Raw genomic sequence first — 26777 nt, 5'->3', positions numbered from 1 at the left:
CTTTCTCAGATTTTTTATCCCAAGTCCTCCCAATTTTTTGTGGAGGCAAAGTTTCTCGCAAGCAATAAGATGGAATTTGTTGGAGGAAGCATCCCCATACCAAAAGAACGTTCTCATCAGCTATTCTATCCTAGCATTGATGGATACTAGCATATAAAGACATTTGGTAGACTGGTATGTGAGCAATGGTGGCTTTGATGAGAGTCAATCTACCTCCCAGTGACAGGAAGTGGCCTTTACACCCTACTAGTCTACGATCGACCTTGTCAACTATATGAGACGAAAGCCTCTTTTTAGGCTTGCCCAAACAGAGAGGCAACCCAAGGTATTTGGAAGAAAGGTTTTCGGACCCACACCCCCAATTGTCGGCAAAGCTGTTGACGAAGGTTTGGTCAACATTGATCCCATCATAGTTTACTTTAATTCTTGTGACAAACTCAAAACATTTGAGAAACAAGAAGAGGTTGTTAATGTCCTCAAGGTCGGCATTGCAAACAACAGGGTGTTGTCAGCATATTCTAGGTGCGTGACTGTTGGCCCATGATGACCCACAGTAAAACCATGCAAAAGCCCAACCGAATACATTCTGGTAATTGATTGATTGAAGACCTCAACTGAAATGGCGAAAAGAAAAGGGGAGAGAGGATCTTCTTGGCGAAGACCCCTAGTAGAAGGAAAGATCCCTTTGGAAAACCATTGGTAAGGATGGAGAAGTGGGGATGAGAGTAGCACGCTTTCATCCAATTTCTCCACCTAGCTCCAAATCCCATTCTAGGTGGGGTTTCTTTGAGGAGGTCTCAATCTACATGATCGTAAGCTTTCTCCCAATCAAGCTTAACGTAAATTCTTGGTTCTATAGTCAGGTGTATTAAGTGTATGCATTTGTGGGCCACCAGAGCACCATCAAGGATCTAGCGATCTTTAGATCTTTAAATGAATGCACTTTGAGGAGGGGAGATGACCAATGATAGGACTTCTTTAAGGCGTGAGGCCAAAACCTTGGCGATGATTTTGTTGGTGGAATTGACCAATCAGGGAAGCTCCTTCCACCTTGGGGATGAGGGTTATGAAATTGGCATTCAAGGCCTGATGGATGACCCCCCCCCCCCCCCCCCCGAAAAAGAATTCTTCAAAGATAGCTAGGAAATCCTCTCTAAAGACTGCCCAAAATCGTTTGAAAAGAGCAATAGGTATCCATCAGGCCCCGGAGCTCCATCAGTGTCTAGCTGAGATAAGGCCGAAAAGATTTATGGCTCGGAGTATGAACTTTCAAGCAACTGGATCTATTGACCAGTAAAACCAAGAAGGAAAGATCCCCCATGGAAGTTCTGGGCTCTGCCGGAGCGGAATAAAGATTTTTGAAATAAGAAAGGATGTGATGCTCGACCTCTTGTGGTTGATCTAAAAGATTATCCTCTCTAAATAAGTGTGAGATCTCTTCTCCTGCAATTTACAGTTCTATGGAAGAAGCCTATATTGAGGTCCCTGGCCTTCACCCATTTAATTTTGGATCACTGATACCATAATATTTCCTCTTGCTTCAGGTGGGATTGGTAAAGATTTTTAAGTTGAATTCTTTGAAGGAATTCTGATTCAAATAGGTTCCTTGTTTCCTCGATATTGTCCAGGGACTGGATGGCTTCAAGGGTGGCTCTCTTTTGGGGTCCGGGAACCCCAAAAAGCTTCAACTCCAAGTTTTGAGGCAAGCCTTGAGAAGTTGAAGTTTGCGTTGGATTTGAAAGTCGGCCCAGCCATGAATAGAGGAAGAAAGATCCTGCCACTAGAGTAGAAATTGAGAGGGAAAAGTGGGTTCTTCCAACCAAGCTAATTCAAACCTAAAAGGTTTGAATCCTCTTTGAGCATGATTAGTATCTGAGAGTAGAGGACATTGGTCAGAGGTGGGCTTAAGTAAGGCCAAGGAATAAGTCCCAAAGAAGATAGAATCCCAGTCAGTAGAGACCAAGAACTGATCGAGTCTGGAAAGGGATTGGTTGGTGGAGTGGTTGTGTCACACCCCAAGAATTTACAGTACTGTTATTCCTAAGATGTGACAGACAAAACATATATACATCTATTGATAGGACAAATTTACAGTGGTGAGGTCTTACAAAGTAAATAAAAAAAGTTTAAGCAAAACTACAATATCTTCCCAAAGTTGATCTTGATGATGACACAAATGAAACCGCAGTCATCCTGAAAAATGTTTACCATAGTTTGATGAGTTTGGCTACTCAGTAAGTAATCATCATAATCCTAAAAATAATCATGATTGAAAGATATCAATATTTTCAAAAAGGAGATTTATTAACAGAAATACTAAGTATAATCCGAGTAATTGAACTGCTTATAACACTTTTAACGGTAGTACATAATTCAAAGGATTTCACAAAATACCCTACTGGCGCCCCAAGTAGGTCACCTATATACCCCATCAGCGTCCTGATGGGTCCACTTAATCCCTATCGGCGTCCCAGATAGGTCCACTTAATCCCTGCAGGTCCACTTATACCTCACCGGCGTACCGGATGAGTCCACTTAATCCCTACCGGCGTCCCAGATAGGTCCACTTATACCTCACCGACGAACCGGATGAGTCCACTTGCATACTTAAATAATTTCTAAATCTCTTTAAACATTCGAAAGCAGCAATATCATGTACTCAACATATCACTGAAACCATTAATATGAATTTCACTTAAACCATTAATAACAGTCACTCTCTATAACATTTCAAAAATAACCAATCAAATATTTTGGGCTCAAATTTAGAAAGGTAGCAGTTTGTAAAGGCATTCTAGCATAATTGCCAATTTAATATGTATAGAAAAACTCTTATAAAAATTCAAGAATACGGAATTATCACAATTTATGGAATATCAATTCACAAATAAACATTTCACAACAATACTATAATCAATTGCAAAAATGTCAATTTTTAAATAATAAGGCAGTCATTTGCACATGAATTTTACAATGTCTAAATATTCAAAACAGTAGAAAGAAATATCACAATTTTACTAAAAGCAAAAATATCACATTTATTTCTAACAATAGACAAGAAAAATAAATAAATTTATTTTTCTAATTTACAGCATTCAAAATTTCTAACATAGATAAAATATCACAATTTTTATTAAAAAGATTATTTTTCAAGATAATGAGGTCACGTGCGCATAAAATTTATTGCGCCAAAAATTCATGATAATAAGCAGAAATAATTATTTCATTTTATTTTTAAAAAGAATGGATTATTTTTCGAGACAATGAGGTCACTTACACATAAAACTGATAAAATAAAGATCCTAGACGGAAATATCACTATTTATTAAAAATAGACTATTTTTCGGAAAGACGATGTCACTTACACATAAAACTTATAAAATAAAGATCCTGGACGGAAATATCACTATTTATTAAAAACAGACTATTTTTCAGAAAGACGATGTCACTTAAACATAAAACTTATAAAATAAAGATCCTGGACGGAAATATCACTATTTATTAAAAACAGACTATTTTTCAGAAAGACGATGTCACTTACACATAAAACTTATAAAATAAAGATCCTGGACGGAAATATCACTATTTATTAAAAACATACTATTTTTCAGAAAGACGATGTCACTTACACATAAAACTTATAAAATAAAGATCCTGGACGGAAATATCACTATTTATTAAAAACAGACTTTTTTCAGAAAGACGATGTCACTTACACATAAAACTTATAAAATAAAGATCCTGGACGGAAATATCACTATTTATTAAAAACAGACTATTTTTCAGAAAGACGATGTCACTTACACATAAAACTTATAAAATAAAGATCCTGGACGGAAATATCACTATTTATTAAAAACATACTATTTTTCAGAAAGACGATGTCACTTACACATAAAACTTATAAAATAAAGATCCTGGACGGAAATATCACTATTTATTAAAAACAGACTTTTTTCAGAAAGACGATGTCACTTACACATAAAACTTATAAAATAAAGATCCTGGACGGAAATATCACTATTTATTAAAAACAGACTATTTTTCAGAAAGACGATGTCACTTACACATAAAACTTATAAAATAAAGATCCTGGACGGAAATATCACTATTTATTAAAAACAGACTATTTTTCAGAAAGACGATGTCACTTAAACATAAAACTTATAAAATAAAGATCCTGGACGGAAATATCACTATTTATTAAAAACAGACTATTTTTCAGAAAGACGATGTCACTTACACATAAAACTTATAAAATAAAGATCCTGGACGGAAATATCACTATTTATTAAAAACATACTATTTTTCAGAAAGACGATGTCACTTACACATAAAACTTATAAAATAAAGATCCTGGACGGAAATATCACTATTTATTAAAAACAGACTTTTTTCAGAAAGACGATGTCACTTACACATAAAACTTATAAAATAAAGATCCTGGACGGAAATATCACTATTTATTAAAAACAGACTATTTTTCAGAAAGACGATGTCACTTACACATAAAACTTATAAAATAAAGATCCTGGACGGAAATATCACTATTTATTAAAAACAGACTATTTTTCAGAAAGACGATGTCACTTACACATAAAACTTATAAAATAAAGATCCTGGACGAAAATATCACTATTTATTAAAAACAGACTATTTTTCAGAAAGACAATGTCACTTACACATAAAACTTATAAAATAAAGATCCTGGACGGAAATATCACTATTTATTAAAAACAGACTATTTTTCAGAAAGACGATGCCACTTACCCACAATTATTTGAGAGTGAGCTTCCGATAAAAATTTCGGTTCGAGAGAGAAGTTCACTGTGTTTCGATCAGAAAGAGAGATCTCAAAATTTTGTTTTAGGGTGGGAGTGCTCATATCCCCTATTTAAATTCTTATAACGTATTATTATATTACTTTCTTACGCTCTACCTCATATCCCCTATTTAAATTCTTATAACGTATTATTATATTACTTTCTTACGCTCTACCTCATACCTGAAGTGTCGCGTTAAAAGCAGACTTTTATCGTACGAAAACCACGTCCGTTAAAGGACGCTGCCAGCTGCAAGCAGCCGGAGGCAAAAGCGGGCGAAGGAAAAAAAGTAAAGGCAAAGCAAAAGTTAATCCAAAGCAAAAGTTTTTGAAAACAGTGATGGTCTCCAAGGACCATCATACTCAAACAGAACATCACCTATTTATAAGCATATTTTCTCTTCTTTTTTTTTTTTTTTTTTTTTTTTTTTTTTTTTTTTTTTTTTTTTTTTTTTTTTTTTTTTTTTTTTTTTTTTTTTTTTTTTTTTTTTTTTTTTTTTTTTTTTTTTTTTTTTTTTTTTTTTTTTTGCAAAAGTTTAGGATTGTTACAGGTTGAACCACATAAATTGGGCTCCTTGAGTGGGTAGGTCAAGAAGTTTGTTAAAACCAACAAAGTCGGTGAAAGTTGCCATAGCCGGGGTGATCTCGGAGGAGGAATTCCTCTCGAATGACCATCTGGTGACATTAAAAACTCCCCCTAAGCACCAAGTAGGATGAGTGAGGGAGGCTACACTGTTAAGCTCATCCCAAAGTAGTTGCCTTAGTGAGCCAATATTGGGGCCGTACGCAACTGTAAATTTTCACAATAGGCCATTGGGTATCCTAGAGAGAAGTATGATGATTGAATACCTCGCTATATGAGAGGAAGTTAAGGTATGGGTTGTGGGATCCCATACCTCCTGACGGCCCTTCTGCAGGTAGAGAAACCCACTGACAGGGTCAGCGTCCCCACACCTAACTGACCTGGAATAAGGATGAGTGGGGTGACTTTATTCCAGTTAAAGCCAGAAACATCGGTTTGTATTTGAAATAAAGATCCCTCACAACCTGTTTTTTGTGGTCCAAGTCGAGACTACGAACATTCCACAAAAGAATCAACATGAGGGTGAGAGTGAAAGAGAAGAGTTCTGTAGGGAACGTCTCACCAAGAGGGCCAAAAGGGAGTTTGAGAAGTGAGTGGAAGAAGAAGAAGCTCTATCATAATTGATGTTGTAGGCCAGATTAGCAAGCTCACGACTTCCTTTCTTGCTTATTCGAAAGCGAGTCTGGATTCTGGCTGAGAAGAATTCGTGGAGAGGGCCATCAGGTCCAAAACGAGGGAAGCCCATGACTTGCATAACATCCAATATTTTTCCTTGACCGCGGTCAATGCCATTCACGAAATCTGAGTCCACCGACAGTGGTGAGGTAGGATCCCTCATGGTATCAGCTTCGATTGGGATGGGAATTGAGATTATGACGGGGTCTCAGCTGAGGGGGGTCAGCAAGATAGCTAATGATCATCAGAGGGGAAAGGAGGAAGTGAGCTAACCGGTTGCCTTCCATGTCTACCGGAACGATTTCCTCCCCCTGAGCTGAAGAAGAAGGATCTTTGATACCCTCGATAGTTGTTGTCATCTCATCCCCGAAGTCTATGATTAGAGGTGAGGGTGCGTGGGGGAGAAAGTCAAGGACCAACAAGAAAGGGGAAAGAAAAGGACCAGGAAGAGGACAGTGGGGTGTAGGTAGAGCAACGTCCAAGGAGGGCAAAAGACGAGGTCATGCTGGAGTGGGCTCCTCGAGGCTGAGCAATAAAGTTTTGCGTGGCACGTGTAGAGGAGTGTTAGGGACGACGGTGGGAAGGGTGAGATAGAGGGTTTGATGGCAGGGGAATACATATATAGAGAGAGAGAGAAGAACGGTTCCAATGGGGATGGGGGGAAGGGGAAGAAAAGGTTTAGAAGGACGAAATTCCTTGGGAAGACAAACGAGAGAAGAGGCACAAAATGGTGGGGGTAGGTGAAGACTGGTGACACGTGTCAAAAACTTCAAAAGGTGGGATGGTGGTCGAAGTGGGGGATGGTGACAAGGGCGAGGTATCTTTAAAGGACGAAAGGGCAGCGGTGTTAATGATCGAAGGCGGTTGAAGCAAGGGGGAAATTAATGAGTGGTCTGGACCAATTCGGCATGAGGTAGAAATAGGGTGTCGTGTGTCATCCTGGGTATTGTTGATCGAGGCAGGTGTGACGAGGGGCAAATGTTCTAGAGGAGGTGGAGGAGGCGGAGCTGGGCAGCATGCACTTGATGGAGGGTAGGGGTGCAGGTTTCCTATGAGAGATGGACGATGGAAATCACAGTTGACATGGCAGCCCCGTTCACGATCGAACCTTCTCCTGGACACATACTTCCATTGCTCCCGAATCTCGGTGGTCGACGAAAGACTAGGAGAATCTACCAGAGCAACAAAGCTGGGGGCAGGAGGGGAAGCAGTTGACCAGGAAAGGAAAAACTGGTGGTATGCTCCCGCTGCTTCAAGCCAGAGGAAAGGGGGGATTTGATGAGGCTCTAAAATGTCTATCATGGGCATAGAGTGCCAAGTGGAAAGTTCTTCATAGACTTCCAGCGGGTGGCCACGAAAGAGCCACGAGAGTTACCTATGGCCCTGAACGTTTCGAGGCACCATGCATAGAGAGAGATGGAGGAGGCCGTGAGCCAAATCTTCTAGTGGCGAAAGGCCCCCAAGTTAACAGACCATTTGGACAGCTAAAGGTAGGCTCCCCGAAAGCAAACATTATGAGTACTTGTAAGGGCATGAGCAACCCCTTCTTCTGAGGGGAAGGATTAAAAGTAAGGCCCAATGGAGAGTTGTCTGTACTACAGTGTTGGTTCCTTCCAGCTCTCTTAGGCCAGCTCTTGATACCTTTGCGATCATCTCTCTGAGGTTGGAAGACACCCACTAGAGAAGATTTGAAGAGGTGAGCAAGGTTGGAGGACTCCGATGGGACGGAGAACAAAGGAGTGGAGGGAGAGACTGAAGAAGGCTGGGGGAGCGAAGAGGAGAAGGGAGAGCCATTGATAGTCCTTGAAATTTCTGGTGAGCTATATACTTTCCCTAGAAAAATCGCATTTTCCCTCCAACTCTTGAATCGAAGAAGCCATGTAACTTTGTTAAAAGTACATATTCCAAATACATTACCACAATATAGAAAGGAGCATCTTATTGGAATAGCCAATCTGTCTAAGTAAATTTTACATTGTATGTAATTTCCCAATATTTGTTTTAAAATGTTTAATATTATATGAAGAGTAATGATTCTATGAGAACCTCCCACACCCATGTGTGTAGGATCTCAAATAATCACCATTAAATTTGACACAGATCTCTAGAATAGTTATCACATGAGTGTGGAACTTGACTTTTTTAGAGATATGTACCAAATTTAATGGTGATCCTTTGGGATTCTACATATATGGGTGTGGGAGGGTATCATAGGATCATTACTCTTATATAAAAGATAAAATTTTATAATTTAAATCATAATTAGAATAGTTCCATTTATTAGAATAATTTAACTCTTAAATTTAATTAATAAGTCTAATTTAAATTAATTTATAAATATAAATTTCTAATTATAAGCAATATCATTAATAAGAGACAAAACATAATTTAGATTTTAATTATTTTAATCATTAAGGGAGTACATTGGGTCGCTCAGGTACTTTAGGCAGTCAAATTGGTAGTCATGTCAGTATTGTCATCCATCTTCCCAAAATCAAAAGAAGTGTTGTGGACAAAAGTCCTCTTATTAGCAAAACGTTAAAACTTTAAACCTTTTAATTAACCATCCGTAATTATAATAGAAACGTAGAAATAGAATTGTAAAATACTAACTTTCAAGAGGTTTAATAAATATTTGTGCTTCACAATATATAATGATAATTAATATTTTAAATTTAATAAATTTTATAGTTAGTATTTTAGTTTAAAAACTGGGCATTACTATTAATTCAAACTTTTTCCTAATTAAATTTTCATATAGTAAACAAAATAGTCAAAACTTTATAAAAATTATAATTGGTCATTATTTCTGCAGCGGCTTTGAAAATAAAAATTTTAATCAAAGGCAAGATATATTAAATTTATTATTTTGTTATAATGAACTTTATAATTGCAGATTGAGTAAAAAATACATTTCTTAAATTTGTAGATGTAATTAATTTTAAAATTAAAATTAAAGTTTTTAAACCATTTCTAGCGTAGAAACTTGTGTGTTTTTAGTACACTTGTATACTATTATCCAGCGGGAGAAAATTGTACATTTCCGTTGGACAAAATGATACTTGGGAGGATTAATTTTTAATTGAAATTATTGGCTTCAATTTTTTGTTCTTACTTATAGGACGGTCTCTATTGAAACTTGAGACCTTTTTCCAGGATAAACTTTCTATATGCCGCTGGGCATAGGGAATTCATATTTGTCGTTCTCTCCTGACCATCTGATTTATATGAATGGCTGGGATAACTTTAGCCATAATGTCTCAAGTAAGCCTATGACAATTTAATCTTAGATTTGATGGCTCAAAGTATTTTGTTTTTAATTTTTCTATAGACCATATGATTATGAAATTTGATGTGTGTCACCATCCCAATGGAGCAACCCTATAAAATATTGTCAAAAAATAAAATGACCAAACCAACATTGTAATTTTTATGGGATATTTTGGTGATTTATTTTACCCAAAAAATTTTATTTATATATTTTCATAAGTGCAAAACTGTGAGATGATAGGATGTCTTAAATTGGGTGTCAATCGGTATAGGGAATTTATATATACCACCCTTTCCCAGCTAACTGGCATATCTAGGATTAGCTTCAACTGTATGTTACAAGTGAGCCTCTAAAAGTTCGATCTTAGATCTGATGGTTCAGATTATTTTAATTCTAATTTTTTTACAAATTATATGAACATGAAATTTGGTTCATGTCAGAATGTCAACGGGACACATCTAAAAACATATAAAAAAGTTTCAAAAATTAAAATGACCAAACCAACCCCTAAAACTTTTAAGGGTATTTTGGTTGTTTTAATTTATCATGAATATTTTTTATTTTTTAGATTTTCATAGATACAAAGTTATAAGAGGATGAGACACCCAAAATTTAGTGTCAATATGATTTAAAAAAAAAATTAAATATAAAATAGCATTTAAATGTGACATTATAATTGGGGCCAGATCAACCGTCCATTGAGATTGGATACTAGAATCAGATTGGATACTAGAAGAGTGACATACATGAATTTCCTATACCGAGTGGCGTATAGAAAGTTCTCCCATTGATAAATGGAAACCCATAGATAAAAGATGTAACAATTAAAAAAGGGTTCTATCCCAATGTAGTATTTATTAGAAAGAAAGGCTATAAAGTACACTCTTCCATAACTAATGCCTCTCTCTCTCTCTGCAAAAGAGAGCCACTCGATCTTTTTCGCTACTCTATGCACATACCTTCTGATCAGGGTTTTTATCTTTCTCGCTACTCTATGACCTCATTGTTTTGGAATCACGGTTTTGAGCTTTCCCTTGATCAGGTAAACCAGGAGAACCCAAGGTTTGGAACCTGTAGCTCTAGGATTTATGCCATATGAGCATCACTGCCAAAGCTAAGGGGTTTTAGAAGATGAGCTACAACTACAACCTCCTGAATTGGATCGGATCATGTTAGCATAACTCAACCCCTCTCTCTCTCTCTCTCTCTCTCTCGTTACTAATTTAAATGGAGAAACACAGAAGGAAAGCAATTGGACACTGGATAAAGCTTAAACAATTGATTTAACAAGCACTCTAACGCTAGCACACTTTGACATCAGATTTATGTTTGATGTTTTATCTTGGTGAACTGGAAAGGCTCGTCTCAGATAATAATACAGAAGGCCGACCGGGCAGCCTCGTCAATTCTAGGCTGCCCTGTAAAAGAGCCGCACACTGCGGATTGAAAATCAAGAGCTGCTGTGTGTCTTTGGGGAGCGTATTAAACACTGTTTTGAGATCCGACTTTAGTTTCTGGCATGCCCTTGCTGAATCTGTATCGCCCTTTCCCGCTTGCTGCACCTGAAATTTACGGCAGAAATTATTAAAACCATTTGAGCTAAGTGGGCACTAAGATATTCAAGACATACATAGAGGTTGCTAGAAGTATGGACCAATTACTTTCTACTTATGGTTTGTATCAATGTGCAGATCATAAGAAACGGTGTATTGACTAGTTCTCATGTTAGTCTTGATGCACAAATCCCACGCCATCCTGAAGTCCTGTACGATTCACATTTTAACATAGGATACATAATTTGTCTGCGTGAGTCATATCAAAGAAGAACGTTGAACTAGAATGCCACCTCCTCTGATAGTTCATAACAAGACTATTCATGAACCATTCTATCCATCACCAAATAACAAAGATTTTATTTGTACAATTATCCAAGTATATGAAACTGGGGCGACAGAAGGTTGAGAGAGGAGGGGATGGTTGGTGTCATCTCCATTCAGAAAAGACAGAAAGAGTATCCATCCAGGAAGTTGGGCAGATTTTCTTCTAGACAAGCAAACAATATTGCTGTTCATTCTCTCGAAGGAGGCATAAAATCGTCAAATTCTACGTATGCATGTTTATGGAACCTCAATGTATGTGTGCGTGCACACGCACTCATTATGCCCATCACTTCATGGTGTGCATTAGGTTATTTTCCTAATTTATAATTGTAAAGCAAAGCTACGTAGGCCACTAGCATAGATCTCTCACTAGATATATCGCTACTACTAACAATATCAAAGCTGGCATGGATACCTCTAAAGATCTTATTATGTTCTCTGTTGGGATGGCAATGGGCTGGCCCTGCCCTGGAATTCTTAGGCCTTGGCCCTGGCCCTGGCCCTTTAGCAGGGTCAGGCCGGCCCAGTCCAGCACAATAAGAAATAAGCCAGAAACACCTAACCTGGGGCCTGCCCTGGGGCCTGCCCTGGGGCCACATATAATGGCCCAGACCAGGGCTTTTGCTGGAATAATGGGCAGTCGCCACCCCTCTATTTCTCGCTTTTAAAGTAACCTGCCCAATCAAAATCCAAGCTGGGAAACCAAGAACTGATGAGGATACAACTGTTCTTAGCATCATCTAATGAGAAAGCTGCACATCCAAACACAGCAACAACATCCTGCAAATGGACGAAGTATTTGATGCACCAGGGGATGCAGTTGTTGGACAGCATTCCCCAACGCATCAAACGTCTGGTGGAGTCCTTACGAGGCAAAAATGGTGCTTCCATATAAAGATGAAATGAACAGTGCAAAGAGCTTTAAAAAAGAACACCACTTTTAGATTTCAAATTTTATTTTATTTTTTAAGATTCATAATCACCATGGTCGAGGTTATTACCCCTAAAAATTTGGATCCAAAACCATCTTTATATACATCGCAAACATGGATTTCAGAAGGGGGAAGCATATAAATAGATGAGTCGGCTGACTTAATAGAAACCGGATCCTTTACAAATTGGTCTTGAAATGCTGAAGATGATCGCCTACTTGAGTCTTAGCAAGCACAGCATTCATTTTCTTTTTTTCTTTTTGCAAACTTGAGTCTTAGCAAGCACAGCATTCCTTTCTTTTCCTTTTGCACGTACTGCTAAGGTAAAAAACTAACCAATCAAGTTAGCCAGCCACAACCTTGCACCCTAGGCAATGCATACGAAAAAAATTCTAGACGCCGGGCATCGCAACATATTACCAACTTTAAGAGCTCACTAAAAACCTACAGATAAGGCCTCACATCTCTACCAATATATCAGCCCTCTTGGAGAAACAAATGCACTAGACCGCAATAAGTCCCAAATTCTCTACCTCAGGATCCTATGATCACCTCAAAAGATAAGATGTCAGACAAGCCACCCCACTTTAACCTCTGAAGTATCCCTAACCAACACACCAACATAAGTGGCTATCTGCCGATCTGAGAACAGGTCCATAAGTGTGGCATCACCACACTAGACATGGCTACAGAACCAAAGTCTACAACGGACCCTACCCTTAAACCTAATGCTCTTCTTTTACTTTCTTGGGTAGAAAAACCTAATGCCCTCCCGAACCCCTACCCCAAAAATGCAATTCTCCATGAAGCTGAGTAAAACCATAATTACCCATGGCATGTGCATGTATCAATATCAGAAATAATGTTATATTATTTAAACACAATGATAATTTATGTTAATTCAAAGCCCAATACATATTTTGTAGCATCTGCATCTTATACCTCTGAATGAAGATTTACATAAAAATAGTAGTTCTTTGTATAATGCAGTAAACATTATAAACTTAGAGGTGTATGCGCAAACGTAATGGATTTCTAAAACAAATTACACTTGACTTACAAAATGTAACAAAAGTATTATCCCTACAATAAACAATGATTTAAATAAGGAAAAAGTTTATATAGAGCTCTAAACAATCACTTTTGAGCCTACCTCAAAATTTCACTAGAAGAGGTTGTTTTGATGCCCAAATATCCTCAAATTGATCATCTCAGCATCACGATGCATAGACATGAGTAAAAAATGGATTTCAAGTTTTGGAAATAGTATATTTTGTAACGCATTTTTGGACCGTCAATATTCAAGATTTTCAAGTTTTCATAGATCTATCTATCTACACTATTTTTTAAGCTTTAAACTTTATAAATAAAAATGAAAATATATTTTAAGGCTATCACAAAGATTTTCAGTATTGAAAACACATTTCTCGACACTATTTGAAGGTAGGCTCTAATTTGATTGTTTAGAGGCTAGGCTCTATACAAACCGCACCCTTTAAATAATAAACATATATTATATTTATTCAACCTAAAATTTCTTTAGTATTCAAGCCATCCCAGAATGAGTCCCAAATTCTTCACCAGATCCAATGGCACGAGAGAATTCATAATGCAATACCTGATCCACTGCATGGGCTGGTAGGCCGATTCACTTCATGGGGGGAACCAAACCGGCTCGACTAATACCCAATTTAGATCGGACGATTCCAATCCGGATCGACGATTTTTAAAACATTGGTAACAAGTATGGAAAGTGATATGTTAATTCCCAATCAATCACAAACTTTATATTATGGCCACGAAGACAAGTAGGGAGAAGCTATTTCTTCTATTCTAGATCCTTACCCTAGTTCTTACAAGTTATGGAAGCCACCTTGGAACATGTGTAGTACAAACATAAGCAATATGTATCCAACATATTTACTCCACAAGGACCATGACGTAAAAGAAATCATATGCAAACAGTCAAGAAATGTGAAGCATCAAACGGAAACAATGGGAAAGTGCATGTGAAAAATGCACGTGAACAGTAGTTTGAAGCGTAGTGAGGAAGAGGGGAAGAACTACTAGAGAGAGGCTAAGTTATGTACTTCTCGGGACTTCATATTGCTTTCAAATTCTTCTCTTCTTGCTTATCACCGACTTTTCGCTGCCACGACTTATATGTTATTTATGTCTTTACCTCACTCATGTTTTATCAAGGACGACGGTGGAAGTCTTATCAGTTGAGAGAGGGAGAGAGGACTCTACAGGTCTAAACGATCACGTCGAAAGTATGTCTAAAACACATCATGTGCCCGTTTTCCACATTGTTCTTTCCTCCATCTCACTCCTCTTGACATTCATTCTTTTTTGATTCTCTTCTGTCTAAATGACTATTCATTCATAATATTAAGGGGGCACGCACTTTCTTATGCTTTAAGAACATGAGCATCTCATCTACCTATTTGTTTGTACTTCACTCTTTCAGTTACGAATTCCGCATACAAGCAAGTATAATCATCATTCACAACTACATATGCATCATATCATATATGTACTGATAAGGAAGGAGGATTTGCAATGCGAGATAGAAAAACACATCTCTTCTTGGCGCTTGTGCATTCCACTCCATGGTTCGGGTCCTTAGTCGGTCTATTGATAGAGATAAATCATTTCTTCCCCCTCCTTTTTTTGAGTTACCAAGGAATGAGGAAGAGTGTATTGGAAAGAGAAAGTTATGTTCCTCTCCCCTTAAATTGAAGAAAGACAGCACTGAAACCTGGATCAAATCACAGAGAGAAGAATGAAAGCCAAACGGCAGGAGAAGAGGTGTCCAAAAAAGGCTAAATTCAATGGCTGGCTTGTGTAGCCAACAAGCCCCCTAGCAGAGCGAGTGCTTGCTTTGATGTGTAGCATCAAAGCAGTCGCGACTCTTGCTTTTGGGCTCATGTTAAAGGAGTATGCTTAGAAAGGAATGGTGTCAACCTCCTTCCCACAAATCTTGCAGAAAAAAGGAACACAGGGTGGAGACTTAAGACTCCAAACAAAGCAATCAAACATAGTCACCACAGTGGCCATTGAAAAAAATTATGTCAGTCAAGCCCTCATCTCGACTAGATGACTTCTTTTGCTTGAAAGAAAGAAGAGATAGGAAGTAGTAGCAGCAGTAGTCGAAGGAGCCTTCCCGCCTCACTTACTAAATACACTAGCTTCATTCCTTGCTACGCCATCAAGCTAAGGAAGGCGACTACGACCAACCAACTGACGTTTGGAGAAGACCTGCCTTGTTGCTCGCCCTTACTCCCCGAAAGTATAACACGCCGTCTAATACATCCAAACCAATACAACAGTCTTCCCAAAACTTCAGCAAAGAAGAAAATTAGTGTCTCCATACCTACCATCACCTTGAATCAAGGGAGGACCAGCTGCCTCGCTCCCTCTCCCAAGGAGGTGAGACTGAGTACCAAAGCTATCCGAAGGTAAAGGTACTGGATCATCTCCCATTAAAATCAATTACCTGAGGGCGTCATTCAGCCTCCTTTCAACGGAAGGGAGGCCTGAACTTGCCGCGCTCCCTCCCTCACTTGCCCCTGACAAGGAAGCGCGAATTGAATCAATTACTTGTTTCAGTCAACTTGCTCTCAAACTAGCCATACTCGAACTGACCTCATAGACACGAGGAAACTCGATTCCTTGTTTCCCTCCTCCCCACCAGCTTTCCTACTTCGCTGGCTCAAAAGCCTACATATGCACTAGCGCGCATGTAGTTTTCTTCGCAGCTAACGCGCCCTGTAATTTCCTTCATATCGTACGCTTCACCAACAAGGACTTTTTGCTCTTGCCAAAAGCGAGTGAAGAGTTCAGTCGTTAAGCTATGAACGAGTAATTAGAGGTAAGTTGCTGGTCGAATTGGAAAAAATGTTAGTTTGGATTCGCCCCATGGGATTTACTATTCGTGTTTCCCTGATGGTTCAGCATTCCAATGTGGGTAGGATAAGCTGACAGCCCGACAGCGGATAAGCGACCTGGGAGAGCCTTGGATGCAATTGGCCTAAGGGACCTTACCCTACCCCTTATATAAACCTCTTCCCCCTAAGTGGGCTTTTCCATAGTAAGGTCCATTGCATAATCCTTTCCAATGCGATAAAGTTACATAGTGTCTATTTTGATGAAGGGGTATTTCCATGGGTTTGCCTTGGTATCGTGTTCATATTGTTGTCTTGAATGATCCCGCTCGATTGCTTTCTGTTCCACTGAATGAAAGACTTGCCTTGTTTTGATTGATGGTTCACGGATCGGGCGAACAAACCAACGAATTCCAGGGGTGGCCCGCGGTCGAGAGCGAAAGCCCTCTCCTACTTATTCATTAGGGCGAGTGGTTGTCCCTCCCCCAAAGTATGAATCGGATAAGGGAATGTAAGACATTAGTTGGAAATGAATGCTGGGTAGCGAGAAAGAATGACTGGGGCGGTATCTCTTATCGCCCAAACGGCTTTTTGCATTTTTATCAAGGAGCCTAACTCATTCAGTCTATGAAAGGCTGGCCCCTAAGGTCCGAGATTGGTAAAGAGGAAAGGTCGGTCGTTCAAAACAAGAGGAGCACACCTGGTAGTAAGCGAGCCTACTAGGAAGAACCAAGCCCTAAAGAAAAACAAAGGTAGAATATTGAAAGGGCAAACAAAAGAGCTTCCATCAAAGAGGGAATAAGCAATGCCCTCCAAAACGAGGAAGGCTCTTGTCGGACTATCGGCCTCATCGACAAGAAACCTCCCAACTCGCGGCCAAAAGAACAGGATCAACTCAAGCCCCAACTCTTCTAACAAGAGAGAAAGAGCTACTCTCCATGGCCCTTAAACACAAGGCAGCACTCAAACACGTGCAAGCGGGGATATTGCAAATCAGCCTAGGTATCCCCTATCTTCTCTTTGTTCTGGCAGGGGTGTTTGATTGTACTGTAGGGGAAAGGAATAGAACATGAAACCGTGAGCTCCCAAGCAGTGGGAGGTGAATTTGATCTCTGACCGCATGCCTGTAGAAGAATGAGCCAGTGATTCATAAGCAATGGCTTGGTTAAGGGAACCACCAGAGACGTAGCAAAAGTAAGTCTTCATAGGGCAATTGTCATTGCTTATGGACCCAAACCTGGGTGATCTATCCATGGCCAGGATAAAGCTTGGGTGAAACTAAGTTATTAGTTATTCAGATTAGGTATTACTCCGACCACTCCGCTGTTGTCGCTCGTATTCCCATCACATGCAAGCTCCACCCCCCTTGCGGCTTATGAAGACTAGCAAGAAAGGTCTAACTGCGGATCCAGACCTTTCTGGCCTGGTGCATCTTTGTCTCATTAATGAAATAAAAAGAAGAAGGCACAAAGCTATCATAAATAAGAAAATCTATTCCTTTCATTCCTTCCTTACCCTTAAGCTTTTTCTTCCCACTAAAAGAGTTAGAAGCTTGACAAGCGCAGCACCTAAACCAAACTAGAAAAAAGTCGCGTCCGTAATCACGGCTTCTTGGGCATCCAACAAGCACATGTCATTATCTAGATCATAACAATCCGACCTCTCTCCGCGATCATGTACCTAATCCTAGGCCTATAGAATGAGTCCCGTCCACTTCTTCTTTCTTCCCCGTCGACAGCTCCTACCCAATCTAAAAAGTTCACGATCGGTGGAAGAAAGAGATATCGAAGAGCTAGGAAGGACAGATAAGTGGAAAGCCTAACAGAAATGTTGAGACAATAAAGAAGACTTCCTCGACGCTACATCTGAGAGAGATCTTCAATCCATTGGTTGATGTTCGAGATTTGGCCTGATTCCCCCAGAATAGTTATCCGTTCTGGATTGCTCAGTCATTCAGTAAGAATCCTTCGGGATCTTGAAAATCCTTCCTTCCCTACAACGTGGTGATAGTATCCTCGGGATAGCTGACGCAGGAACGGATTCAAGCTGGGGTGCTCTTCCCTTAACCAACAGACGTCGTGCATCACGAAACAAATAGTAGCACAAGATTGGATTGATGCCTTGAGGCAGTTGCTCATTCGTGTGTTGTTCTAACACCGCCTCGGAAGAAACGCTTCAACTTATTGAATCATGATCTTTAAAGAAAAATAAGTCGTCTTGGTATTGGCTTTGCTCTTCCATAGCTATGCTAGTCTACTCGATACCCCCAATTTAAATCTTTTTAGGTAACCCTTTCAACTTTGTATAGTACACTTTAAAGTCCCTATAGAATTGACTTTGGAGTCAATTGTTTTCAAAATCCACTTTGATTTCGACGAGTTTATCGAGCCCATACTCTTCCTCCAGCATTTCCGCAATCCATTGCAAGCGGTTGAGTGCCAAGATTAAGTTCAGAATTCGAGTCAAACATCGACTGTGAGGCAAGGAATTCAATCAAACGTTCGTTGTTATGTTATATAGGCTGCTCAAGAAAAGAAGTTGGACGAGCCTCTGACCTGGATTCTAGGGGAAGGCCAGAGCTTTCGCGCTAGCCGTTGCTTCTTGGCTTTTGAGCCGAAGACAAGCAAGAAAATGGATGTGCGTTAGCGCAATGGCTTTCGCGCTAGCCGTTACTTCTTAGCTTTAGCGCAACGGCTTTCGCGCTAGGTTAGTCGTTGCTTCTTGTAAGAAAACGGAAGTGTGTTAGCACAACGGCTTCACGCTAGGCTAGCCATTACTTCTTGTAAGAAAATAAATGCGTGTTGGCGCAACGGCTTTCGCACTGGTTCTATATTCATGGTTGACAAGCGTCTCAATGCCAAGAAGCGAAAAAGTCTTCCATTTTCAGCACAAATGCATAGTTATTCCATACATACAAACAAATAGAAGGTGGCAGCACTAGAACAAATAACACTAGCGAAGGTAAAGTTCAATGGTTTGCGAAGCCAGTAGTGGCAATCTTCGTTTTTGGTCATCTCTTTCCTACCTTCAAGCGTCCCACTGTCATTGGTTGGGTGAAATGGGACCTCTAACGCTACGTTGAGTGACTTCCTCGGTTCGTTCCCCGTCAGAAAGGACTTTTTTGGTTTAGCAAGCCAAATGCCCTATTGATTGCATGAATGGCCAGATGAGATGGTTACGTGGACCGCGGAGCAATTGGATGTGGAGCCTATGCATAACATAAAATCGCTCCTTACCATAGTAGCGAGTGCTTTGATGTGTCTATGCTACACATCAAATTGGGATTTGCAACATTCCTCACTAATCCTCGTAAGCAGCGGGCAGAAGGCGTTCCACTCTACACCTTGGCTGAAACGGGCCCTTGTCTTGCTATGAATTGATCTGTTGTCTGAAGCACCTTTGCACGATCAATGGCCGAACCAACAATAGTCAATAAGCTGACTCCTCTCTCATCCTCTATCATTCTTCACAAAAATCGGTGTTTTCATCCTGCCCCTCCACATGGCTAGTGAAACGGCGAGTACCGCTGGAGGTGTGGTCGCATGGGATCAAGTTACCCCTTGCGAACAGTTTGATGCACTCTCCCTTCAACCCTTTGAGCGAAATGGGCCAAAAGGAAGAAAAATACATGGACCGACCCCATCGTCTACACCCCATACGAACTATTAAATCACCCCAAGGACGTCTTTGGCATCCAGGGGTCACAAACCGACCATATACCCTGTTCAATAAGTGGAACGCATTAGCTGTCCACTCTCCGGTTGGGTAATAAGGGTTTCAGAAGGGCAATCACGCATTCTTAAAACCAGCATTCTTAAGACCAAATAGTCGGGCGGAAAACAAGGACAGCTCTCCATCCCTCAGCAACCAGACGGGCTTTGAATTTCTAAATAGAGCCATAAGCCTTGTACATTTTTTCTATACTAATCTACTAGCCATAATATGCTGCTTATCTGGAGGAGGGCTGGTCTCATTATTTTTATCAAGGGCTCTCTGCTTCAATCCAACCCTCGTAAGTGGCTGCTTCAGAATCCCGGGGATAACAACTGAAGAATGAGGAGTGTCCCTCTTGCTATTCTTCGGCTTCAAAAACGCTTTGTTCGATCCTTCGCTTCGCCACCACTAGCACTAGTGTAGTGACGCACGATTCCCTCCGTCACAAGAACCATTCATTAGTCCCACAGCAACAAGAAAGAAAGCAAGTCTTCCCATGGGATCAAGTTAGCCCTTGCAAACAAATTGATGCACTCTCCCTTCAACCCTTTGAGCGAAATGGGCCAAAAGGAAGAAAAATACATGGCCCGACCCATCGTCTACACCCCGTAGGAACTATTAGATCACCCCAAGGATGCCTTTGGCATCCAAGGGTCTAAGACCGACCATATACCCTGTTCAATAAGTGGAACGCATTAGCTGTCCACTCTCCGGTTGGGTAGTAAGGGTCGGAGAAGGGCAATCACTCATTCTTAAAACCAACATTCTTAAGACCAAACAGTCGAGCGAAAAAGGGGGAGAGCTCTCCATTTCTTGGCAACCACACAGGCTTTGAATTTCTAAATAGAGCCATCAGCCTTGTACGTTTTTTATATACTAATCTACTAGCCATAATATGCTACTTATCTGGAGGAGGGCTGGTCTCATTATTTATTTCAAGGGCTCTCTACTTCAATCCAACACTCGTGAGTGGCAACTTCAAAATCCCGGGGATAACAACTGAAGAATGAGTAATGGCCCTCTTGCTATTCTTCGGCTTCAAAACGCTTTGTTCGATCCTTCGTTTCGCCACCACTAACATTACTGTAGTGGCACAGGATTCCCTCCGTCACAAAAACCATTCATTAGTCCTACATCAACAAGAAAGAAAGCAAGTCTCCCCCCCCCCCCTCCCCTTTTAGAAGCGACTTCTCGCCTCCTTGATAGAAGCTAGTGAAGCTCACCCTTCTCGCTTCCGCGGCCGGCCTAACTAAGAAAGGAAGGAGGCCTTTTTTTATGGCGCGGAAGCTACCGCTTCTCAAATGAACAATCCAGAAATGTACGGAAACTGAGGAAGTACAAAAACCAATGATCCAAAAAATGCCGGGTGGTGCCTAGGCAGCCGAGGGGGCCCTGGTCCCCCAGTTCCTAGGCAGCCGCCCAGAACCTGGGTGGCCTCGAATCATAAGATAAATAAGAAAATAAAAGTGGATAAGAAGAAGAGTAGATAGTAGCGGGTCGATAATCCATATTTCTATACAATGATACAACCATACAAGAATGCACATAAGAGTAGATAAAAGAAACTAAAAAATAAGAGAAAGAAAACATACAATTTAAGATTCAATACCAAGAGTCAGATGTCTTCAGTCATCATCATTAAAAGGAGTAGGCTAAGCCTCATCATATGCATCAGATTCGAGGCCATCATCATCAGAGTCATCTACATCTTCAACATAACGCTCGTCCTCCTCTGTTTCTTCTGAATCTGCCTCTTCCTCCTTTTCTTCTACCCCCTTTTGTTTCTTCTAAATCTGCCTCTTCCTCCTTTTCTTCTACCCCCCTCTGTTTCTTTTGAATCTGCCTCTTTCTCATTATCTTCTACCCCCCTCTTACTCTGTACAAATGAGGCCCTAGGAGTCTTGGCTGCTCTACCTGGTGTCTCTTCACCCTTTTCCTACTTTTGTGTTTCAATGAACTCAAATATTGTTTAATCTCCTCCCTAGTAGCCTTAAGAACATTTTTACACAAGGCAACATCCCCCCTAATACTGGCAAGGTGTTTTTTGAACCAGTAAATACCTCCATTCGTATCCTTTCCACAATAATTACACTTTATACAATTTTCGTCATTCAGATTTGAGTTATGACCATACTTCCAACCCAGATCACCACTTCTAGAAGAACCTGGAGAAGATATTTCCATATAACAAGTCTCATTTTCTTCCTTTTCTGTTTTACTAAATTCAAATATTGTCTAATCTCATACCTAATAGCTTCAGAAACTTTTTTACAAGAAGCCACATTCCCTTTAATACTGGCCAGGTGTTGCTTGAATCTGTTAATACCTCATTAGTACCGTTTCACAAAAATTACGCCTTATACAATTTATATCGTTTGGTTTTGGCTTATAACCATACTTCCAACCCAGATCACCTCTCCTAGCAGAGCCAAAAATAGAATTATCCAATTGACAAGGATTTTGTTCCTGTTTGTATTTACTAAACTCATATATTGCTTAATCTACGCTCTTATAGCTTTAGGAACATTTTTACATGGGGCACATTCCCCCTAATACCAGCAAGATGTTTCATTAAATCGGTTTATGCCCCATTTTGCATCCTTTTCATAATAATTGCATCTTATGCAATTTTTATCCAAAAGACTTGGGTTATAGTTATATTTTCAACCCGGATCACCACTTCAACTAGATCTTGAAGAAAACATCTCAAAATAATGCAAGCAATCTAAAAAATAAAATTTTGCACTTACTTTGATTGCTCGATCTCCAAACTTCCAGTTCTGAGAAGTTTTCTAGTGCCAAAATCTTCTACAACACCCTTTAATAGACTTAAAAAAAACTTTAAAACTAAATCTAATCTCAATGGGTGATGTTTGGATTGATTTCTCATAACTTTGGAAACCCTTTGATCCTATGAAAATCACAAAAATCTAGTTTTTTGAGGTTCTCTCTCTATAAAATGGGCTCAAATGGGGTTTGGGTTTTAAATGAACCTAAAACCCACCTTTCAACCTTTTTTTTTCACAAAAAACCCAAAAATGCCCCTAAAAAATGGGCATTTCCGGCCCTAGGTGGGGTGCAGGCCCTGAGCGGCTGCCCAGGGCTAGGCGTTGGGCGCCCGCCTAGGCGATGCCCTACCACCTAGGCAACCGCCTAGGGGCAGACCGCTTATTTTGGCCACCTAGGCCCAGCAGGCCATCTAGACCGCCGAGGTGCTGGGCGGTCCGCCTATTGGAACAATGACAAAAATACATGTGAAGTTGAGAGGAACGCAATTGACACATGATGGAGATAAGAAGGAAACATGTAGAAGCGGCAATGGGAAATGCAAAACTTCAGAGGAATTCTAGCGTGTTGGCCACCATTTCTTATTCCGATAATCATGTTTGACAATAATTTTTGTAACTGGATTCTTCCTATTGTTCTAATGTGTTTCCCACCTGCTACAAGTTTCCATGAAACCATAGCATATAAAATGCACATTAAGCATAAAGGTAAGCATAAAATACAAATTCATATATATCAATTTATATCGATGTACAATATATGTAACACTTCAACGGATAGATGCCAAAACAACCAACACATCACAAATGTCACTAGAGCACACACAATGACACATATAAACAAATTATCTCCAAAATTATCTCAAGATCTATAGAAGAACACCAAAAGTAAATCAGGAATGCAATAGCGTTAGGTGACAAATATTGTAATGCGATTGGCTATGGCTGGCCTAAAAAATCATGCCAGCATAAATGAGTTTTCGGATGTATAGCATAGAGCTTTTTATCAAAACATTGCCCTAGAAAAGGGTAAGGTACATTTGGTGTTTTGAATCCCTTATGCTAATCTTCTAGCAAGACCAATATAAAGGAGAAACATAACCATCGTTTTAGGATGTAGAATGCATTCTTTTGTGGACATGAAGAAATTAGACAAATCTCTATGGTGTTTCAAGATTACCATATGATTTACACAGATCGTTTTTTCAATCATACAAGATCACAGCAGAAAAGTAAAACTATACAAGAAACTAGCACAACACTGGAAGAGCTGTCTACCTGTATCTCTCCAAGAATATGCCTTTCAATGAAGTGGAAACAATCAACAATCTCCAATTCACTCATTTTTGAGACGAACTGCTGAATGTCAGCCTTCATCCTAACCTGCCTCCACAGTCTATGCTGCTCTAGCTCAGCAATGGACCGCCTTCTTCGGAACCATGGCATAAAGTTGTGCCCAGTCAAGAAGCGCCTATTAATAGAATGACAAGTAAGAAAACAGACTCCAACATTACTAAATTGGGGAAGTAGCACTATACACCAATGATGTATAATGTATGGCATCCTTCCTCATGAAGATAAACAAAAGGAGCAAATCAGCAGCTGTCGCACATTTGGATTACCTATAAAGGTCCAGCCAGTTTGCTCTCATCCTTTTAGACATAAATTTTCCTGGACCTCTTGCAGATAGGCCATCCAAAAACTCACGAGCATCAAAGGCAGGAAGAGGTGGTGGATCACAGAAAGGTGATGTTCCTTCAGATGGTGTGATAGCCCTAAAGTAAGGCCCAAACGGAGCAAGGAAATTGGTCGTGAGCTCCAAGAAATGCCTTCGTAAGATCTCGTTATTCACAACTGACATGGACTCTTCGATTCTAGGTGACAACCCTGCATCCACAAGCCGGTTCAAGACACCAGTGTCCGGCTTTGTGGTCGCATTATACGAGCTCCAAACTGCTTCTTTATACTCAGTCATGAGAATAAGAGGCCCCTCTCTCCTCATTTTCACAGCATTCAACAAATTCGAGGGTGAGAACTTATTTAAAGATAACTGATTAGGATTTGATTTCTCTTGGGTATTGCTCCTTTCGTTCGAAACAAGGGCAAGCTTGCTTGAATTTGGAATAGGAGAACCAACTGAAACAACGTGAGGTATGATACGTAAAGCCTTCAAGAAAAAGAGATTTGTTACTCCAAGGATCATTGAAGGGAATCGATCTCCTTCTTTAAGTGAATTAAGAAGTGCAAAATCGGGGTCATGAATAGTGAAGTAAGGTCGAAAATCAATACTACAGAAAAGGGGAGCCACCAAACTGATAAGTCCTGCAACTGCTTCGCAACACTGTGAAGGTGTGGGAGAAAATATAAGCAATGGCTCCCCAATAATCAGGATCTCCCATAGCACCCACAGCTGCAATAAAATACCCCTAAATATCCCAAAAATATCAGTTTCATGAAAAATACCTTGCGGAACATATTGATTTGTGGGGGTAAAAGGAGCCATGCCTGAAAACGACTCTTGCTCTAAGCTCCCATCATCAGCAGGCAAGCAATGAGCAGGAGGAAGATAGACTTTCAGAGTAGCACTTCCTATAGGAAGTTCCATTAGCTTACCAAGTTGAGGAGTTGGCCATTTAGATACATAAAATGCAATGTGCTCAAGAGCTTTCTTACCAATATCGAAGCATAAATGCCCCAAGATCTGTAATAGAGGCTTAAAAACGCTAGAGTAGGGTCTATAAGATAAGATCACGACTGATTTCTGTTCTCCTCCACGCTTCAACCTTTCGTCCTGCCTCTGTCTATTGAAAACATAGCCATAGAGGTATTTAGGCCCTCCTTTAACTCTAGAACCATGATGGGAGCTTGACCTTTTGAGAATATGCAAGCTCTCTTTTGATGACAGCAAACCAGAAGAACCCAATTTTTTATTTTCGGGTGAATATATGCTCTTCAACCCATTGGAAATTTTGTTCGTGATGGCATTTGGAAGCAAATTATTAGCCCAACTGCCATTACCACTTCCAGCTCTCTCTCGAGAGACACCATTTCTCAGTGAAATCACATCTGAAATTTGTGAAGTAGACTGCTCTTCAACTACAATTTCTTCTGAATTTTCTGATAATTTATTAATTGGGGGTGTTCCCCTTCTCCTGAATCGAAAGAAGAACATACAGTCATGGATACTCGACCGATTCTGGTGCTGAGACATGGAGTCAGGGAATGAACTGAAAGCAATGTCGAGCTCCTCATCTTGACTGAACAAACCGGGTGGGTAACACTCCTCGATCACTTGCCCCTGTTCGAGATCAAACCTAATTATGCAGAACCCAACAACCCATTGTTTCAGAGCGTTCAAATCAGGCCTAGAATTGGGATCGAGCTTTGGGGAGAGCGATGAAGCTCGGCTCATCACGTCAGATCATCAAATCAATGGCTCGAGTCTCGACAACCACCCACCATTTTCCAACCAGATTTCCATGAAACACCGTTCCCCCATTGTGTGCAGAACCAGAGCTCCATGAATTGAAGAAACCCTAATTTGACCTAGATTCTTGGATTGGGGAATGGTTCTAATCTGCTTATTTTCCATTTTTCCACTTCCACTTCCTTATTGCCCAAATCCATTTAAATGAATGATGGGGTATCCCGAGCTCAGAAGCGTTGTTAAAGGTCGAAACTTTGGAAATAAGTGATGAATACGGAAATTGTTCTCAGAAAAGAAAGAAAGGGGAAGAGGATGAAGAAATGGTACCTTTTTCACCTCAGCAGGGAGTTTAATGGATCCACCAACTCATCACACAAATGGCGTAAGTGAGCAATTAAGGGAGAGAGAGAGAGAGAGAGAGAAAGATAGAGAGAGAGAGAGAATGTGTGCCTGTGGATGGAAGAGAGAGAGAGAATGTGTGCATGTGGATGAAAGAGGGAGAGAGAATGTGTGCCTGTGTCTTAATTTGAGTTTGGTTGGCAAGAGTTGCTATTCACAAAAGCTCTCAAAAAGGGGTTGACAGGAAAGATGGCCCGTTAATTAAATATTAATTTCTATTGTCTATCCCATCCCGCATTATTGCGCGCCATCCTACCCTATGCTACATTATTAAGCTAATTATTTACGACCCGGTTTCTGCGCGGCCAAGCTAGCATAGGTAGAAATGCGGGCTTATTAATAAATTTATTTTTGAGATTGATTTTTAAATTTAATTTTTAAAAAACATATAATCTCTAACA

General features: G+C 40.0%; 1 protein-coding gene across 2 annotated transcripts; it reads right to left on the bottom strand.

The window, feature by feature from the left end:
• Positions 1-10595: 10595 nt before the first annotated feature.
• Positions 10596-26478, bottom strand: LOC18423730 (polarity axis stabilization protein). 2 transcript variants are annotated; one of them, XM_020675934.2, is made up of 4 exons: positions 25224-26478; positions 24173-25139; positions 23829-24021; positions 10596-10913 (listed from the first exon to the last, which is right to left on the bottom strand). In XM_020675934.2, the coding sequence occupies exons 1-4, from the start codon at positions 25960-25962 to the stop codon at positions 10689-10691; spliced, it is 2124 nt and encodes a 707-aa protein (XP_020531593.1). In that variant the 5' UTR covers positions 25963-26478; the 3' UTR covers positions 10596-10688. The 2 variants fall into 2 exon arrangements, with proteins under 2 accessions (XP_020531593.1, XP_006828399.1); XM_006828336.4 differs by having other exon boundaries at positions 24173-26478.
• Between the last annotated feature and the right edge of the window lie 299 nt (positions 26479-26777).

This window comes from Amborella trichopoda, chromosome 4 (assembly GCF_054954075.1).
Source record: "Amborella trichopoda isolate Santa Cruz 75 chromosome 4, AtrichopodaSantaCruz75HAP2 v2.0, whole genome shotgun sequence".
Taxonomy (NCBI): Eukaryota; Viridiplantae; Streptophyta; class Magnoliopsida; order Amborellales; family Amborellaceae; genus Amborella; species Amborella trichopoda.
The sequence above is the reverse complement of the archived record's forward strand: the minus strand, read 5'-3'. Positions and strand labels throughout refer to the sequence as shown.

Bases quoted from the DNA above. Each gene is read 5' to 3' on its own strand.
- LOC18423730 (XM_006828336.4), bottom strand. From the start codon at position 25,962: ATGAGCCGAGCTTCATCGCTCTCCCCAAAGCTCGATCCCAATTCTAGG. The intron at 24,022-24,172 runs GTAATCCAAATG...TTCTATTAATAG, and splicing joins AACTGGCTGGACCTTTATAG to GCGCTTCTTGACTGGGCACA. The intron at 10,914-23,828 runs GTAGACAGCTCT...CGTAAATTTCAG, and splicing joins ATATTCTTGGAGAGATACAG to GTGCAGCAAGCGGGAAAGGG.